This window comes from Trematomus bernacchii, unplaced genomic scaffold (genome assembly GCF_902827165.1).
Source record: "Trematomus bernacchii unplaced genomic scaffold, fTreBer1.1, whole genome shotgun sequence".
NCBI classification, from domain to species: Eukaryota; Metazoa; Chordata; class Actinopteri; order Perciformes; family Nototheniidae; genus Trematomus; species Trematomus bernacchii.
In genome coordinates this window covers 8,689,131-8,703,285 of record NW_022987641.1, presented here as the reverse complement: position 1 = coordinate 8,703,285, position 14,155 = coordinate 8,689,131, and the positions used below count along the sequence as shown (strand labels likewise).

The following is a 14,155-nucleotide window of genomic DNA, read 5'->3' as shown; positions in this document are numbered from 1 at the left end:
TTTTCCCGTACTTTTCCCAGAAATAGTTCCGATAGTTCCTGGGATGTTGCGTTCACACCAAAAATATATTTTTATTCGGGAACCTTTTCACCCCTTTTTAGTCCCTGCTAGAGAGCAGGGACTTTCCTGGGGAGAAAAAGGTTTCTGATTGGCTGGGCGAATTGCAAACCACGCCCCGTAAAACTCTGAAAAGTTTTTGTGACGCCGCCATTTTATTTCCTCGCATTAGCATTATTAGCATTAGCATTAGCCCAGCGCACCAACGGAGAGAGACTAACTAATGGCAACACAAAATAAAACGTGGGATCGGTGGAATGATGAGGAGGCGCTTCTGGCGATTTACCCGGGGCTTCGGGTGGCAGTATACGCCGTGAAGTTGTTTGCGGCCCCAAAGCAGAAGAAGAACGCGATTTACTAGATAGTTCCGGGGAAATAAAAGTTCCGGGGAAAAGTTCCGGGAACTATTCCTGGGAAAAGTACTCGGTGTGAAAGCGCCTTTGAAGACTCATTCCTGCACCACTCTATGCTGACTGTAACCATGAGGCATGATCGCGAAGTGGGGCATATAGTTTACAATAAAATACCTTTCCCTTGGTTTTGTTGGCAGTCAGTCCCAGCTACAAAAACGGAATGTATACATTGTTCATATTCAATTATGCATTCAGTCGTGAGTTAGGGAGTCAGGCTTTGTGGAAATGTGGTCCCAAGGGTTGTTATCTTTCCTACCTCGTTCTTTTTCTTCTTCTTTTTCTTCTTAACTTTTTTCTCCTTTCTCTGTTTCTTCTGAAGGAGAATAGTTTCGTATCTTGGCCTGGGATGTTCCTGAGAAGAACAAGGAGGAAGATTCAAATAGGAGTTGTGTAGGAGGGATGTCTTAATGATTATCTGTTTTGCCACAACGAGGTTATGTTACTTCACAGTTACAGTACCATAAGAACTGTAAAAGCTGCTTTATATATGGTGTCCATGTGACTTTGTGTGTGTGTGTGTGTGTGTGTGTGTGTGTGTGTGTGTGTGTGTGTGTGTGTGTGTGTGTGTGTGTGTGTGTGTGTTTTATATACCTCGTCATCCTCGATGCCTGTCAGATCCCAACTGAAGCTCAAACTGATCTGTCGGCGCTTCCAGTGCTCCAAGAACAGCACCGCTACACACACAAACACACACACACATATAAGTTTCATAATTTCTTCTATAAATGTATTTCGGCACATGAACAGGTAAGGTTTGGAACTACATCCTCAAGTATGAGGGGCCGTACAGGCCGTAGTTCATACTGGTCCTCTAACGCACATACATTCTCATTTTACATACATATATTTTCACTCTTACACACATACATTCTCATTTTACATACATACATTTTCATTCTCACATATTTATACATTTTTCACTCACATACATTTTTCTCTCATATTCATATATTTTAATGCTCACATTTATACATTTTGCTCTCATGCACATCCATTCAATGTTTAATGACCATTAGACCATTTAGTAAGGTAACAAACTAAAAGCAAAAACGCCTCGCAGACGCTCTTCCATTTACTTTTTTAATAAAGAAAAACAAATGGTCCGAAGATACACGGATTCATCTCCCTCCATCATGTTGATTTGAATCCGAAGTTCTGAATCTGAGCCCGCCCCGCTCGACCTTCTGAGCCAATCACAGCGCGATAATGACCTACCTTCCGTTTCAACCATACTCCTTCCGTTTCCACTATACTTTCTCTCACACATACATGCATTCTTCTCTTGCATACATATATTGTCTTCATACATACATACATTCTTCTCTTGCATACATATATTGTTTTCAGACATGCATATATTATTTATAATATTAAATGTAAACATTGAATGAATGTGCATGAGAGCAAAATGTATAAATATGAGCGTTAAAATATATGAATATGAGAGCAAAATGTATATATGTGTGAGTGAAAAATGTATAAATATGTGAGTGACAATATATGAATGTGTGCATTGAAATATGATAATATGAGAGCAGAATGTATGAATGCGTGAGTGTAAATATATACGTGTGTGAGAGTGAAAATGTATGTATGTAAGAGGAGAATGTATGTGTGTAAGAGTGAAAATATATGTATGTAAAAGGAGAATGTATGTGCGTGAGAGGACCAGTATGAATTACGGCCTGTACGGCCCCTCATACTCAAGTGTCTGTGATACGCAAACATTACTTACTTGGACTAAAACAAATACATCAATCAATGGCTTTTTGCTATACAAAATAGATAGCTTTTTTGACAAACTGTCTTCTTGAGTAGCTTCTTTTGGAGTTTGGAGTGCCAAAAATGTGCAACTCATTGCTTTAGTTTAAAATAATTTCCACAAAGATAAGTACAGATTTATAAAAATTGTAACAAAAAAATTGAAAGATATGATTAATGTCAAATATGCAGCTGATTATGAATCACAGCATTTAAAAGAACAATAAACAGCTGGACTACAATTAGTTTTTGTTGACATTTTAGTTTGAATTCAAGTTATAAGATGAGAAAAGATCAAAGAGCAACTTCACATTGAGTCGACCTGTTCAAACACACACACACACACACACACACACACACACACACACACACACACACACACACACACACACACACACACACACACACACACACACACACACACACACACACACACACACACACACACACTCTCACCCCACAGAGACATGAAGATGGCGAAGAAGACCGTGGCGGGGTTGTCGAAGAGGTGTGAAGCCCTGGCGGTCCCGCAGGCTGTGCTGAGGTGCCAGAAGTCACAGGCTCCGTCACACAGCGGACACATGGTGAAATTGAGACGCTCATCACACATCTCCAGACTGAGGAAAGGGGGGGTCAAGACTTAAGTCACAGAGCACCTTCCTCTAACAACATTGGGATGTTTTAAACAATCAATTGAGCTGAACCTAAAAAAGTATAAAATTAACTGGGGTTGTGCATCAGGCATGGATTCAGTCTAACAGGGTATGTTAAGTGTGTGATCTACTATCTACATTTTGTTTCATGCCACACACACACACACACACCCACACACACAGTCACACACAGTGCCAGCCGTCCCTTCTGTGTTCCTCCCACACAAGCATCTCTAAAGCCAGAAGCTGCAGGTATCTGGGCAATCCCTGTCTGCTGTGTGTGTGTGTGTGTGTGTGTGTGTGTGTGTGTGTGTGTGTGTGTGTGTGTGTGTGTGTGTGTGTGTGTGTGTGTGTGTGTGTGTGTGTGTGTGTGTGTGTGTGTGTGTGTGTGTGTGTGTGTGTGGTGTGTATCTTTCTAATGATCTAATTGTATCTGACATAATTTCGTCTCACAGGCATTTATGGCATTTAAACAGACCAATGTTTGTACTGTAAGAATACAACAACAAAAGATAATTCTCAAATGGATTTTGTCTCATTTTTGCACTGTCGTCAAACTGAAACGTGGGATTTTAGTGTTCCTCCTCAGATGAAGCTGCAGTGCACTTTGCAGTACCTCGGTATATTAGTATCCACCGTCGCCACTCCATATCCGAACACAATGATTCCCACTATGGAGGCTGGGATCAGCAGCTGAGTGTAAACACCGAGCCATGCGAAGTACAGTCCGATCTTCTCCCCGAAGTACTTCCTGTGGGGTCAGAGGTCAGGGGTTAGGAGGAGAAAGTAACATTGAGGCTCCGATTGACATGCTATGTTAGAGCCTAAAATAGAATAAGAAGCATGCTGTTGTTTCAGTTATTCATTATTATTTATTCATTGATCGGCTTTGCTCAGTCGGACTGACCTCAGACCAAAATATAGCCTTGAGAAAATTCAATATTTAAGACATAATGTGAAACAATCACAGGTTAAAGTTTGGAAAGCTCAGATATCTTCTTCATCAGGACAGTGTATGCCTCAAAAGGGCCACCACAATGTTGGAGTTCTGGTATGAGCAAGTCATGCTATGATAATAAATATGAATAAAACTATTAATATTCATACATTCATAAATTCATAAATACGGGTTATTAATAACTTGACCTGTAGTTAATAATGTGAATGAGCTCGTAGTTACACTAAAATGGCAGAAGAATGTTATATCAAAAAGTAATGATTAGTTTCTATATATAACATTACTATTAATTATACTAATTAATATTACTTAATTGACATCAAATCACCTCTTGAGGATCCAACTCTTGTAACACAATGATCTCGTTCTGGACCATGAATTTGGATCTCTGATTAACAAAGGTCAGTCAGTGAACTTCAATTACCAGAATGCAATGCGATGTGTGTAAATTAGATTAAGCCTGAAAACAGATGAGTTACTGATGTGATTTGTGGTCACTTTACCTGACCAGGTCAATGGGCTGGTACTTGTAAAAGGCGGAGTATTTGGCCCACTCGTCGTGAAGAACCTGACAACAGACAGGACACCGTCAGTGTGTGTGTGTGTGTGTGTGTGTGTGTGTGTGTGTGTGTGTGTGTGTGTGTGTGTGTGTGTGTGTGTGTGTGTGTGTGTGTGTGTGTGTGTGTGTGTGTGTGTGTGTGTGTGTGTGTGTGTGTGTGTGTGTGTGTGTGTGTGTGTGTGTGTGTGTGTGTGTGTGTGTGTGTGTGTGTGTGTGTGTGTGTTGTAGCAGACAGTCCTCAGAGGCAGAGCAGATTTAATCTGATGTGGTAAACCTCAGTACACGAGGTTGATGCTCAAAGAAAATCACCGATATGTGTAAGTTTCTGGTCTTTGGTTGCTAACCACAACTCCAAAACAATGTTGGCTCTTTCCTTAGGAATTCAAGTCAGTCAATCTATACGTCTGGGAAATGTTTGCTAAACTTAAAGTCCAATCTGTGACAATGTTGAACAGTTGGGAAGGAGGAACAACCTCAGAAAAAAGGAGAAAAATATAAAGAATAGACTAATGTTTAGAAAGGGGAGTTTTTCAGAAAAGGAAAGGTTATGTATAAAATACTTTTGGAGGACAGTGATTTTTCCTATTATACTCAATGACATACTCCAAGCAAGGTCACTTTCTGAAGAACTGGAGCATTGGAGTAGTTTTTCACATACAAATGGAGAGGAGGGGGAGGAGGAGGAGGAGAAGAAATACAGGAGAGTAGGTGAAGAGAGAGAAAGGAGAAAGTGGGTCTACCTGTCTGTCGCTCCTCTCCTCAGGCTGTCCGATGACCTTATAGTCACCCTGAAAAGAGAGGAGAGGGTGAGTGCACACAGGCAAGGACACTCTGTACTCGACACATACTGTACTGGTGGAAACACTATCAGTATAATCAGACACATTAATATCACTCATGTATCTTGATCCAACTAATTTCTTACATTTTCTTTAAGAGGAAAATCAAACAGCAGATAAAGGACGTCATGATAACCGATACTTCTGTACCAAGGTGACAAAATCATAAAAATGTAATGGTACCATCAGGGCTCGAGAGTAATGGTGAATAGTGTGCAAACTGTAATGAAGTGTGTATTGTAGTATATGGGTCCGTCACTTTTACTTTCCATTTTAATATGCTTATGTCGTTTTTGTTCTCCACTGTACTTGGAGATATATTTCATTTGACATTGAGATATAAACATTTCATATTTCATTTGAGTTTTTTGGCAAAAGCAAACCAACGCAACAAAGCTTTGACTCTTTGAACTTCAGTTTCCATTCTCTGCATATTGAATCCTGTAGTGAAATCAAGTGAAACCAAAGGACGTCTGCTGGGAGTTTAAAACTTACATCGTGAAGAGGGAAGGCAGCGTCATACACGCCTTTAGCTATCAGTGTGCTGATGCCTGAAAGAGAGACACCAAGAGACAGAGATAGAGCAGAATTAGGCAGATACCCCCTGACAATACACTTCAGAGGAAATCGATTCTTAAACCAAACCTTAAATCCAGCCCCTGAGAATTCCTACAATCTGAATCCCTGCAAAGCCAAGGTGAGCCCAGAAAGGAGTCCCCTATATCAGACGGTGACTAACTGCCCCCTCTCATATACTGTGAGCAGCAGTCTAACTATTTAAATTAAAACGAACTTATGAATAGGAAGAATATCCTTCTACTGTCAGAGATACACAGCCATGTCAGACTCTAACTAAGTACAGGCTCAGTGACCTCAAACTGGAAGACAACCATACAAATACAGAATATGTGCCCACTGTTTCGACAACGCTGCACTTCCTCCTAAATTGTGAAACATTCAATGAAATAAGGTACAAATTTAACTCGGTAATCCCAGGTTTTAAAGAACTTAAAGAGGCCCTATTATGTTATCTTTGGGGATTCCCTTTGTAATACTGAGACTTCTATTGGCAAGCACTTCCACACATTCTATGTGATTTTCTAAGGGGCGGGACATCTCTCAGCGCTTGACCAGAGCCGGCCAGCTAACCAATCAGAGCAGACTGGGCTCTGGTTTCAGACACAGGGTGAAAAGAGGTGCTGCAGTACAGGCAGTATGAGAAAAATAAAGAGCTTTTTGAACATGAAAGCATGGAGACAGTAGAGGCACAAAAAAGAAATAAGAACCTGAAAATGAGCAGAATATGGCCCCTTTAATGATCTCTCATAATTAAGAATACAGCTGAAAGAAGGAGACTACGCATATCTTGCAGGACTAGTCTATAAGTATCAACAAGCTACAACCTCCGAAATACACACACACATTAGGCCACACCCTTCAGATTTTCAATTAGGCAGAATGGGATTAGTTCACGTAGCTCCTGCTTTGAGTCTTTGGAGTGTTCTCGAGGGAACCCTGACCTGTGAATGTCACACTGTCACACATCAGATGACCTGACACAGGCAACCTAATGAATCAATTAAGTATTGGTGCCTCAAAGGAGACCGGGAACCTTGTAGTGATTAGCTGTGCTATTAATGAAACCACACACACACACACACACACACACACACACACACACACACACACACACACACCACACACACACACACACACACCACACACACACACACACACACACACACACACACACACACACACACACACACACACACACGCACACGCACACGCACACGCACACGCACACGCACACACACACACACACAGAAAGTATTTTTGTCCTCCAATAGGTCGATCCCTCAGGTTCACCAACCTGTATGAATGTTCGTGTATAAAATAGAAAAGGCATGAATAGCAAAGCTCATTAATGTGCCCACACGTGTTTCATATATAACATAAACATGGCTGAACATAAAAAAATGGTTACACACATGCTCACTCAACCAGCTAGATACTACCACAGCTCCTGCTTTAATCTCTGCATGACCCAGGAAGTATGACCCACTTGTGGAGTAAATGGAGGAGGAGACACGAGTGTGTGTTACAAAATGAATACACCAATCATGAAGAGGAAAGTCTCTCCAGCTTCCCTACAGCTCCACCAGTAGCCTCTGGCTGAGACCTTCTGCTGTGATAGAAAGCCAAGCAGACATATGGTGGACACTGAAAATCAAAAGGGTGTCAGATCTTTTCTATATGGAGGCTCTCATACATGCACGCAGATGTTATAAGCATGTGATAAAAAATATAAACAGTTGAATGTCTTGGAGCTCATTTAGAAAATCCCGAGAGGAGATTGATTTGTCTCATAGGGACCATTTCTCAAGCAGGGTCAACAATATTTGTTTCTTTTCATTGTCTGTTAAGAGTCTTTTTTAGCTGTTTTTGCCATCTCCATAGACTTTGTAGAATTTGCTTTAAAAAGTCTTAAACCCTGACTCTGTTTGAGTTGTAAGTGTTCATGAGCAAGTTGTCTTTTGGGAACAGCCTGGTGAGAAAAAAAAGGTTGCCTTAAAAACTAAATCCCAGATAAATGTGGGTCTCTGGTTGAGTGGTCTTTGGTGGACTTGTCCTCCAGCAGTAACACTCTCTGGTGATTTATCATGTAGTAGTGACAGTCACTAAAAAACTCTCTGGTTACTCGTCCTTCAGGAGTAACGCTCTCTGGTTACTCGTCCTTCAGGAGTAACGCTCTCTGGTTACTCGTCCTTCAGGAGTAACGCTCTCTGGTTATTCGTCATGTAGCAGTAACGCTCTCTGGTTATTCGTCGTCCAGCAGTAACGCTCATTGTAAACTCATCTACCCGAGTTTTCAAATGGTGCTGGTCGATTCCAATTATCCAATCATCGCACTCCTTGTTTGGGTCTCCAGCTGTACTCGACTTCACCTCCTCACTGAACTCCCAGCAGGCATATCAATATCACCTCCCAGAGTTTCAGCACAACCTTGACCCGCTACTGACAGTTAGTTTCACCCTGGAACAAGTGTTAGACTGCATCTGCTTTTACTTTTTTGAGGGCCAATACCAACACTTTTGACTTGACCACTTTGACTTGTATCGAGGATGGTGTAAAAGTATGAACCTGTGATCGGCCTCACAACATTTTACTAGAAGGGCTTATAAAGCATTTCATTAAGTCAAAGCAGGTTTAGACTCCAGTATTGTGATATATAACCTCTTTCGGTGGACCTCTGCTATTTAAGAAAGTGACTTCCAAAAAAAATGAGGCCATTAAACTTCAAAAAGGGATTTAAGATTATATTGCCCTAATTCCTGCTTCTTGCTAACCGAGTTGGACAGAATCATCAATTGATCTGCGCACCATTTTACCCCCGACTATCATTCATGTAATCACTGACAGTCACACAGACACACATGTTGGTATCCTCACCTATGGTTTGACAGGTCCGTACACACACCGTCCGTCGCAGGATCTCATACACCTGAAACAGAATCAAGAACATCAGGCTTGAGATAAAAGCTAATCGTCCGAAAACGTAAACAGAAAGGAGAATCGGATTCAAATTTGAATCAACACTTACTATTCGGCCCCGTGTGGCATTGTCAAAGAAAGTGTCTTTAGATGGGATGTTGTACCTAAAAGAAACAACGATTACTAATGTGAGCACTTTCTGTGTGTTCATCTTATAGTGTATCACATGCAAACATATCAGGAAGACACTTTAATTAAAGAGTGGAGTTCAGTAACCGGGTCTTATTTTCTCAAATCAAACTGCTTGCCATTACACAAAGGCTTTAGGGTTAAACTGCAGGGCGAATTTTGGAATGGAATACAATTTAGTTTGTATTACTTAGTACATGTACAGTATGTTAACTAACAATGCAATCTCGCCAAAAACGGTATTCCTGTGAGCCTAGTAACTCCAGATCAGCAGAAAACAGCCACCTTCTGCCGGCAACAAGCTCCAGGGTGAAGCCAAATTAGAACTGATTTCCCCTAAGGGTATTAAATTAATCAACAGTGCTTTTTATTGGTTTTGAATTAAACTTCTATGTTTTTAAGATAGTTAATGTGCCACTTCTATTAAAAAGTGACACAGTGTTGCTTTATATTTTTGTGATTTCTGCTTATCTTTGAAAATCCTGAGTTCTGCGGTTTCAAACAACAAAGGAAGTTTTGCAGGAGTGTGTGTGAGTGTGAGTTTTGTTACTCACAGGTGGAGTTTGTCCCTGGAGAAGCAGTGTGTGAGGAACTTGGTGCGTTCATGGTCCTGATGTGGGACTTTGGGCTGGAAAGGCTGGTTCATTTTCCTCCACACTGTGCTCATAGTGGACCCGAAACCACTTTCCTCTTTAAGGTCATAACTCTGATGAAACACACGACACATAGTTAGTCTAGTTATTACAAATGCTGGTCATTAATGCCCAAAGTGTCTTACTGCTCTGATGAAAAAGTATCTATTTAACATGAAATGTTGCAGAGGCATCAGTCTCTGTGTTTCTGTAATATCACTATAGAAAAACAATCAAACATCAACAGATTGTGGCTGGTCCCAGAAACAAAATATCTGTGACTTACTGCTAAGAAAATGTAAGCTGGTAATGAGCTCTCACCGTCTTTGTGGGGACTTTAATCCTGAGAAACTCGGCCTCTCGACACAGTACGGGCCAGGGGGCATGGACACGAGTGAAGCTGTGGCCCTGGGTCTTCAACTGAAAAACAAGAAAAGGATCTGAAACATTGAGGAACATAAAATAACATCTCTACCCAGTCACATGGTCGGATTCATGTGGGTTAAAGTTAATGCTAGAGTGTAACAAAAAGCTTTTTTTTTATACAGCAGACGTTCATGGTTTGGGATATATTACCAGATTTCTTGGCTGCAGAGACCTGCTGGCTTACCAGACCATCTGTCAGGGCTGCTTTGCAATGCAGTATATAGTTGACAGGCCTCAATATGAGCTGGACTTGCCCCTCAGCTGCTGTTGCCTCAAGACCTCCAAACGGGCTTATTGAGCTGCAACTTCATTTATTTGTTCAGACCATATTCCAAAATCCAAGTTATAAGTGTTTCCCCTGGTGAGTGAGTGACTAAGCGAGTATTTTTTAAATTCTTTTTCCAAATAATACCTGCAAAATTGTTGATTGCCTTTGTTTCAGATATATTTTTTGCAATAAAAGTCCATTGTTTGTGTCTTTGATTATGAAGTAGTAAAATCAATAAATGCTGTTTAATTTAAAAGTAACTCATTTATTTGCATGTCACTTGTTACTTGATAGACGCTAAAAAAAGTCCTGAGAGTCGAACACAGAGAATTGAAAGAGCAAGGAGAGGTGAGAAAGTAAATTAAGTAAAGTAAAGCGGTAGGGGAACATTGAAATTAGACTTTCTGAAGCAGGCATCTTTGCCATACGCTGGTTCCATTGAAACACTTTGGCCAGCAGCATAACATGACTGGTATATATCAAATATAGATGTAGCTACTGGTCCCAAAGCAAAGCCTGGAGCGGTTCTCTTCACTGCTTTGTTATCGCAGCCTGTTTCTGACACATTTGAAAACTGTTATGTTCCTGTGATCACTTCCATCAAACATATATAATTTTCTGTATTTCAAATACAATCCTGACTCATGTAGCTTTTTCCGCTAATGAATCATTGTCCAATGCACACTCTGTAATTATTATTTGACACTAACATGCATTAGCAAAATGAATAATAATGATCAGAACCAAACACCATCAGAAGGTATGTGACTGACTCTGAGTAGCATTGAATTAACAAACCCATATCTAAAAAACAAAAATGTTATTGTGAAGGAATTCAAAGTGCTGATCCAAAAGCGATACAGCAGCCGTTATGGAGATGCTTGCGGTGTGGGTGAGAGTGTAAGGGGAAATGAAAAGGGAGACAGCAGGGGACGATAGCCAGGTAACTTTACCCTCCACAGACCCCCCATCAGCTTCTGCCAGAGGGGGGGTGAAAAGAGAAAGGTGGCATGGTAAACGATGGGAACCTGAAACCACTCTCTTTCTCCTCTCTCGACTCCTACTCTCCTGAGATCTTTCACTCCCCCTCCTCACATATATTGCTGCACCTTCTGCTCCGCGCCCACACCGACTCACTGACTGATTGACTGACTGGCTGACTCACTGACTGTCACTCTTACTCCTCTTATATTTCATGATCTGTCCTTCACTCACATCCACACTGTCCTTTGTCCTGCTGAGGGACACAGTGGAGCGTAAAGCCACCTCACCTGAAATGTTATTAAGTTTCCCGAGGAAAAAGCTTACCGGTGTTACACGATGTTAGCGGTTAAACCAGACCGACGTTACACAATGCTACACAATGTAATCAGTGGTATTACATAGTTATACTTGTATAACTTGGGTTACACAAAGTTACCGGTGTTACATGATGGGACCGGGGTTACAAAATGTAACTGGTGTTACACAATGTTACCAGGGTTACACTGTGTAACTGGTGTTACATAATAGCCGCGTTCACACCGGAGTACTTTTCACCGTACTTATCGCGTTTAGTTCCGTTAGTACCCCTTATGTCGCGTTCACACCAAAAAGAGCACTTAATCTCGGGAACTTTTACCCCCATTTTTAGTGCCTGCTGAGAGATGGTACTTTCCTGGGGGAAAAAACGCAGAGAGACTAACTTATGGCAACACAAAATAAAACATGGGAGCAGTGTCGGCGTTCTGGCGATTTACTCGGAAGGCTTCAGTAGAAGCTGCAGGGAGTCCCAGCAGCTTCTACTGAAGCCAGTCCCCAACTCCGGGGACTTCCGGCCGGGGACTCCGGGTGGCAGTATACACAGTGAAGTGGTTTGCGGCCTGCCAGTAAACCCAAAGCAGAAGAAGACAAAGTGACGTCAGCGGCTCATTTGGGTAATCTTCCCTCAGGGAAAAGTATTCCGGTGTGAACGCGATCTGTACTAAATGCCCTGGGGTAATAAGTGCCGGGGCACTGATTGCCGGCACTAAATACGGCAAAGTACTTGGTGTGAACGCGCCTAATGTTACAGAATATTACCAGTATTACAGGATGTTACCGGGGGTTACCCGATGTTAGTGGTGTTACATGATATAACAAGTATTACAGGATGTTAGCGGTTTTACGGGATGTTACCGGGGTTACAGATTGTGACCTGTGTTATATTATGTTACAGGTGTTACCCGATGTTAGTGGTGTTACTTTGTTACATGATGTTAGTTGTGCAACATGCCTGTTTGGGCAGGCGTTTGGGTAACTTGTGTGCTTTTATTCTATGTTTTTCTTGTGTTTTTCTTGTGTTTTTCACAATGTATTGTGTTTTTACCACTTCTTCAATCGTATGATGTTTTAATTAGGGCTGTCAGTCGATTAAAATATTTAATCGCGATTAATCGCATGATTGTCCATAGTTAATCGCGATTAATCGCAAATTAATCGCACATTTTTTATCTGTTCTAAATGTACCTTAGAGGGATATTTTTCAAGTTTTTAATACTCTTATCAACATATGAGTGGACAAATATGCTTTATATGTTTGTTTATTATCATTTGAACAATGACAAATATTCTCATGAATATTAAACACAACAACCTGAACATTACAAATATTCGCCTCAATTCAACCTAGAACCTCTCTCATACAATAATACTGTGTGTGTGTGTGTGTGTGTGTGTGTGTGTGTGTGTGTGTGTGTGTGTGTGTGTGTGTGTGTGTGTGTGTGTGTGTGTGTGTGTGTGTGTGTGTGAGAGAAAATGTGGAGACACTGTGATTGATCGTTGGAGCTATGTGCCGCTCAAGGCATATATGCTCGAACGTGTGCTGCCTGGACGCTGCAATCATGTAGCGCGTACTATCCGTGCTGAGTGCGCTGACTTTTCGTACAATGTCCCACTGTCTGGCTACCTGCATAAAGTCAAGTGCTCGGCGCAGTTGTCGGCGAAATGTCATTGAAACAGCTCCTTATATCCGTTAGCGCAGCTAGCTAGCACCAGATGCTAACAACAACAACACGTAAGGTGTGCCTCGCTCGCGCGAGTCGCGCCACACATACACACACTCCCTCCCGGTCCTCCCGATGGCCAGTCCAAGCCTGCCGGTGAGCGTGGAAGTGTGGTCTGCCACAAGCGGGCGGCAGGAGCGGGGCTGTCAGCATCAGCTTGTAGATGGTATTTTAAACTCGATGCGCTCTGAAACTACGGGGCGGCCGAGGACAAAAAATACACATGCGTTAATCGCGTTAAAATAATTAGTGGCGTTAATTTTTTTTTGCGTTAACGCGTTATTAACGCGTTAACTTGACAGCCCTAGTTTTAATGCTTTGTCAAGCACTTTGTGACTATGTCTGTGAAAAGCGCTTCATAAATAAATTGTACTTACTTACTTATTTAACCGTGGTTACATGTTGTTACAAGTATAACATGATGTTACCAGTGTTACCACCATAGACTGTATATATAAAGGTTACCACACAATGTTACCATAGTAACCATGGTTACATAATGTTATCGGTGTTGCAATTTGTTTATAGTTTTTGCTAAAGTGTATCACACAAGAGTTACTCTAAGTTAGATTACACTTCCTTTAAGCCCTGCCTGCCTTTCCCCTTTCTTACGCCTGAAGAACATGGACAAGTCTCGTTATATTATCATCGGCCCCTCCAACATCTGCAATCCCGCAAAATCTATTTTTTCCTCAGACTCTTACCAGGTGCCAGAATTTATTACAGAATTAAGAAATTAGCAATGATTCATGGATGTTATATTTAAATGCAACAGCTACCTCATCCTTTACTTTCACAATTACACTTTTTCTTCATCATCATTTAGCTATACCTCCAACCAACATTCATTTTATTCTACCATTGCTCACTTTCATTTCTTAG

At 41.3% G+C, this 14,155-nt stretch overlaps 1 protein-coding gene across 1 annotated transcript in view; it reads right to left on the bottom strand.

The window, feature by feature from the left end:
* The window catches only part of ano2b (anoctamin 2b), a 52,610-nt gene that overhangs the window by 27,238 nt on the left and 11,217 nt on the right, over nucleotides 1-14,155 (bottom strand). Inside the window, exons 3-14 of the mRNA XM_034133421.1 lie at nucleotides 9,878-9,976; nucleotides 9,479-9,630; nucleotides 8,845-8,899; nucleotides 8,694-8,745; nucleotides 5,736-5,791; nucleotides 5,142-5,189; nucleotides 4,346-4,410; nucleotides 3,501-3,635; nucleotides 2,688-2,848; nucleotides 1,062-1,144; nucleotides 727-822; nucleotides 585-617 (exon numbers count right to left, since the gene is read on the bottom strand). Of these exons, the coding sequence (XP_033989312.1) occupies nucleotides 585-617; nucleotides 727-822; nucleotides 1,062-1,144; nucleotides 2,688-2,848; nucleotides 3,501-3,635; nucleotides 4,346-4,410; nucleotides 5,142-5,189; nucleotides 5,736-5,791; nucleotides 8,694-8,745; nucleotides 8,845-8,899; nucleotides 9,479-9,630; nucleotides 9,878-9,976 (1,035 nt within the window). The remainder of the gene's footprint in view (nucleotides 1-584; nucleotides 618-726; nucleotides 823-1,061; nucleotides 1,145-2,687; nucleotides 2,849-3,500; nucleotides 3,636-4,345; nucleotides 4,411-5,141; nucleotides 5,190-5,735; nucleotides 5,792-8,693; nucleotides 8,746-8,844; nucleotides 8,900-9,478; nucleotides 9,631-9,877; nucleotides 9,977-14,155) is intronic.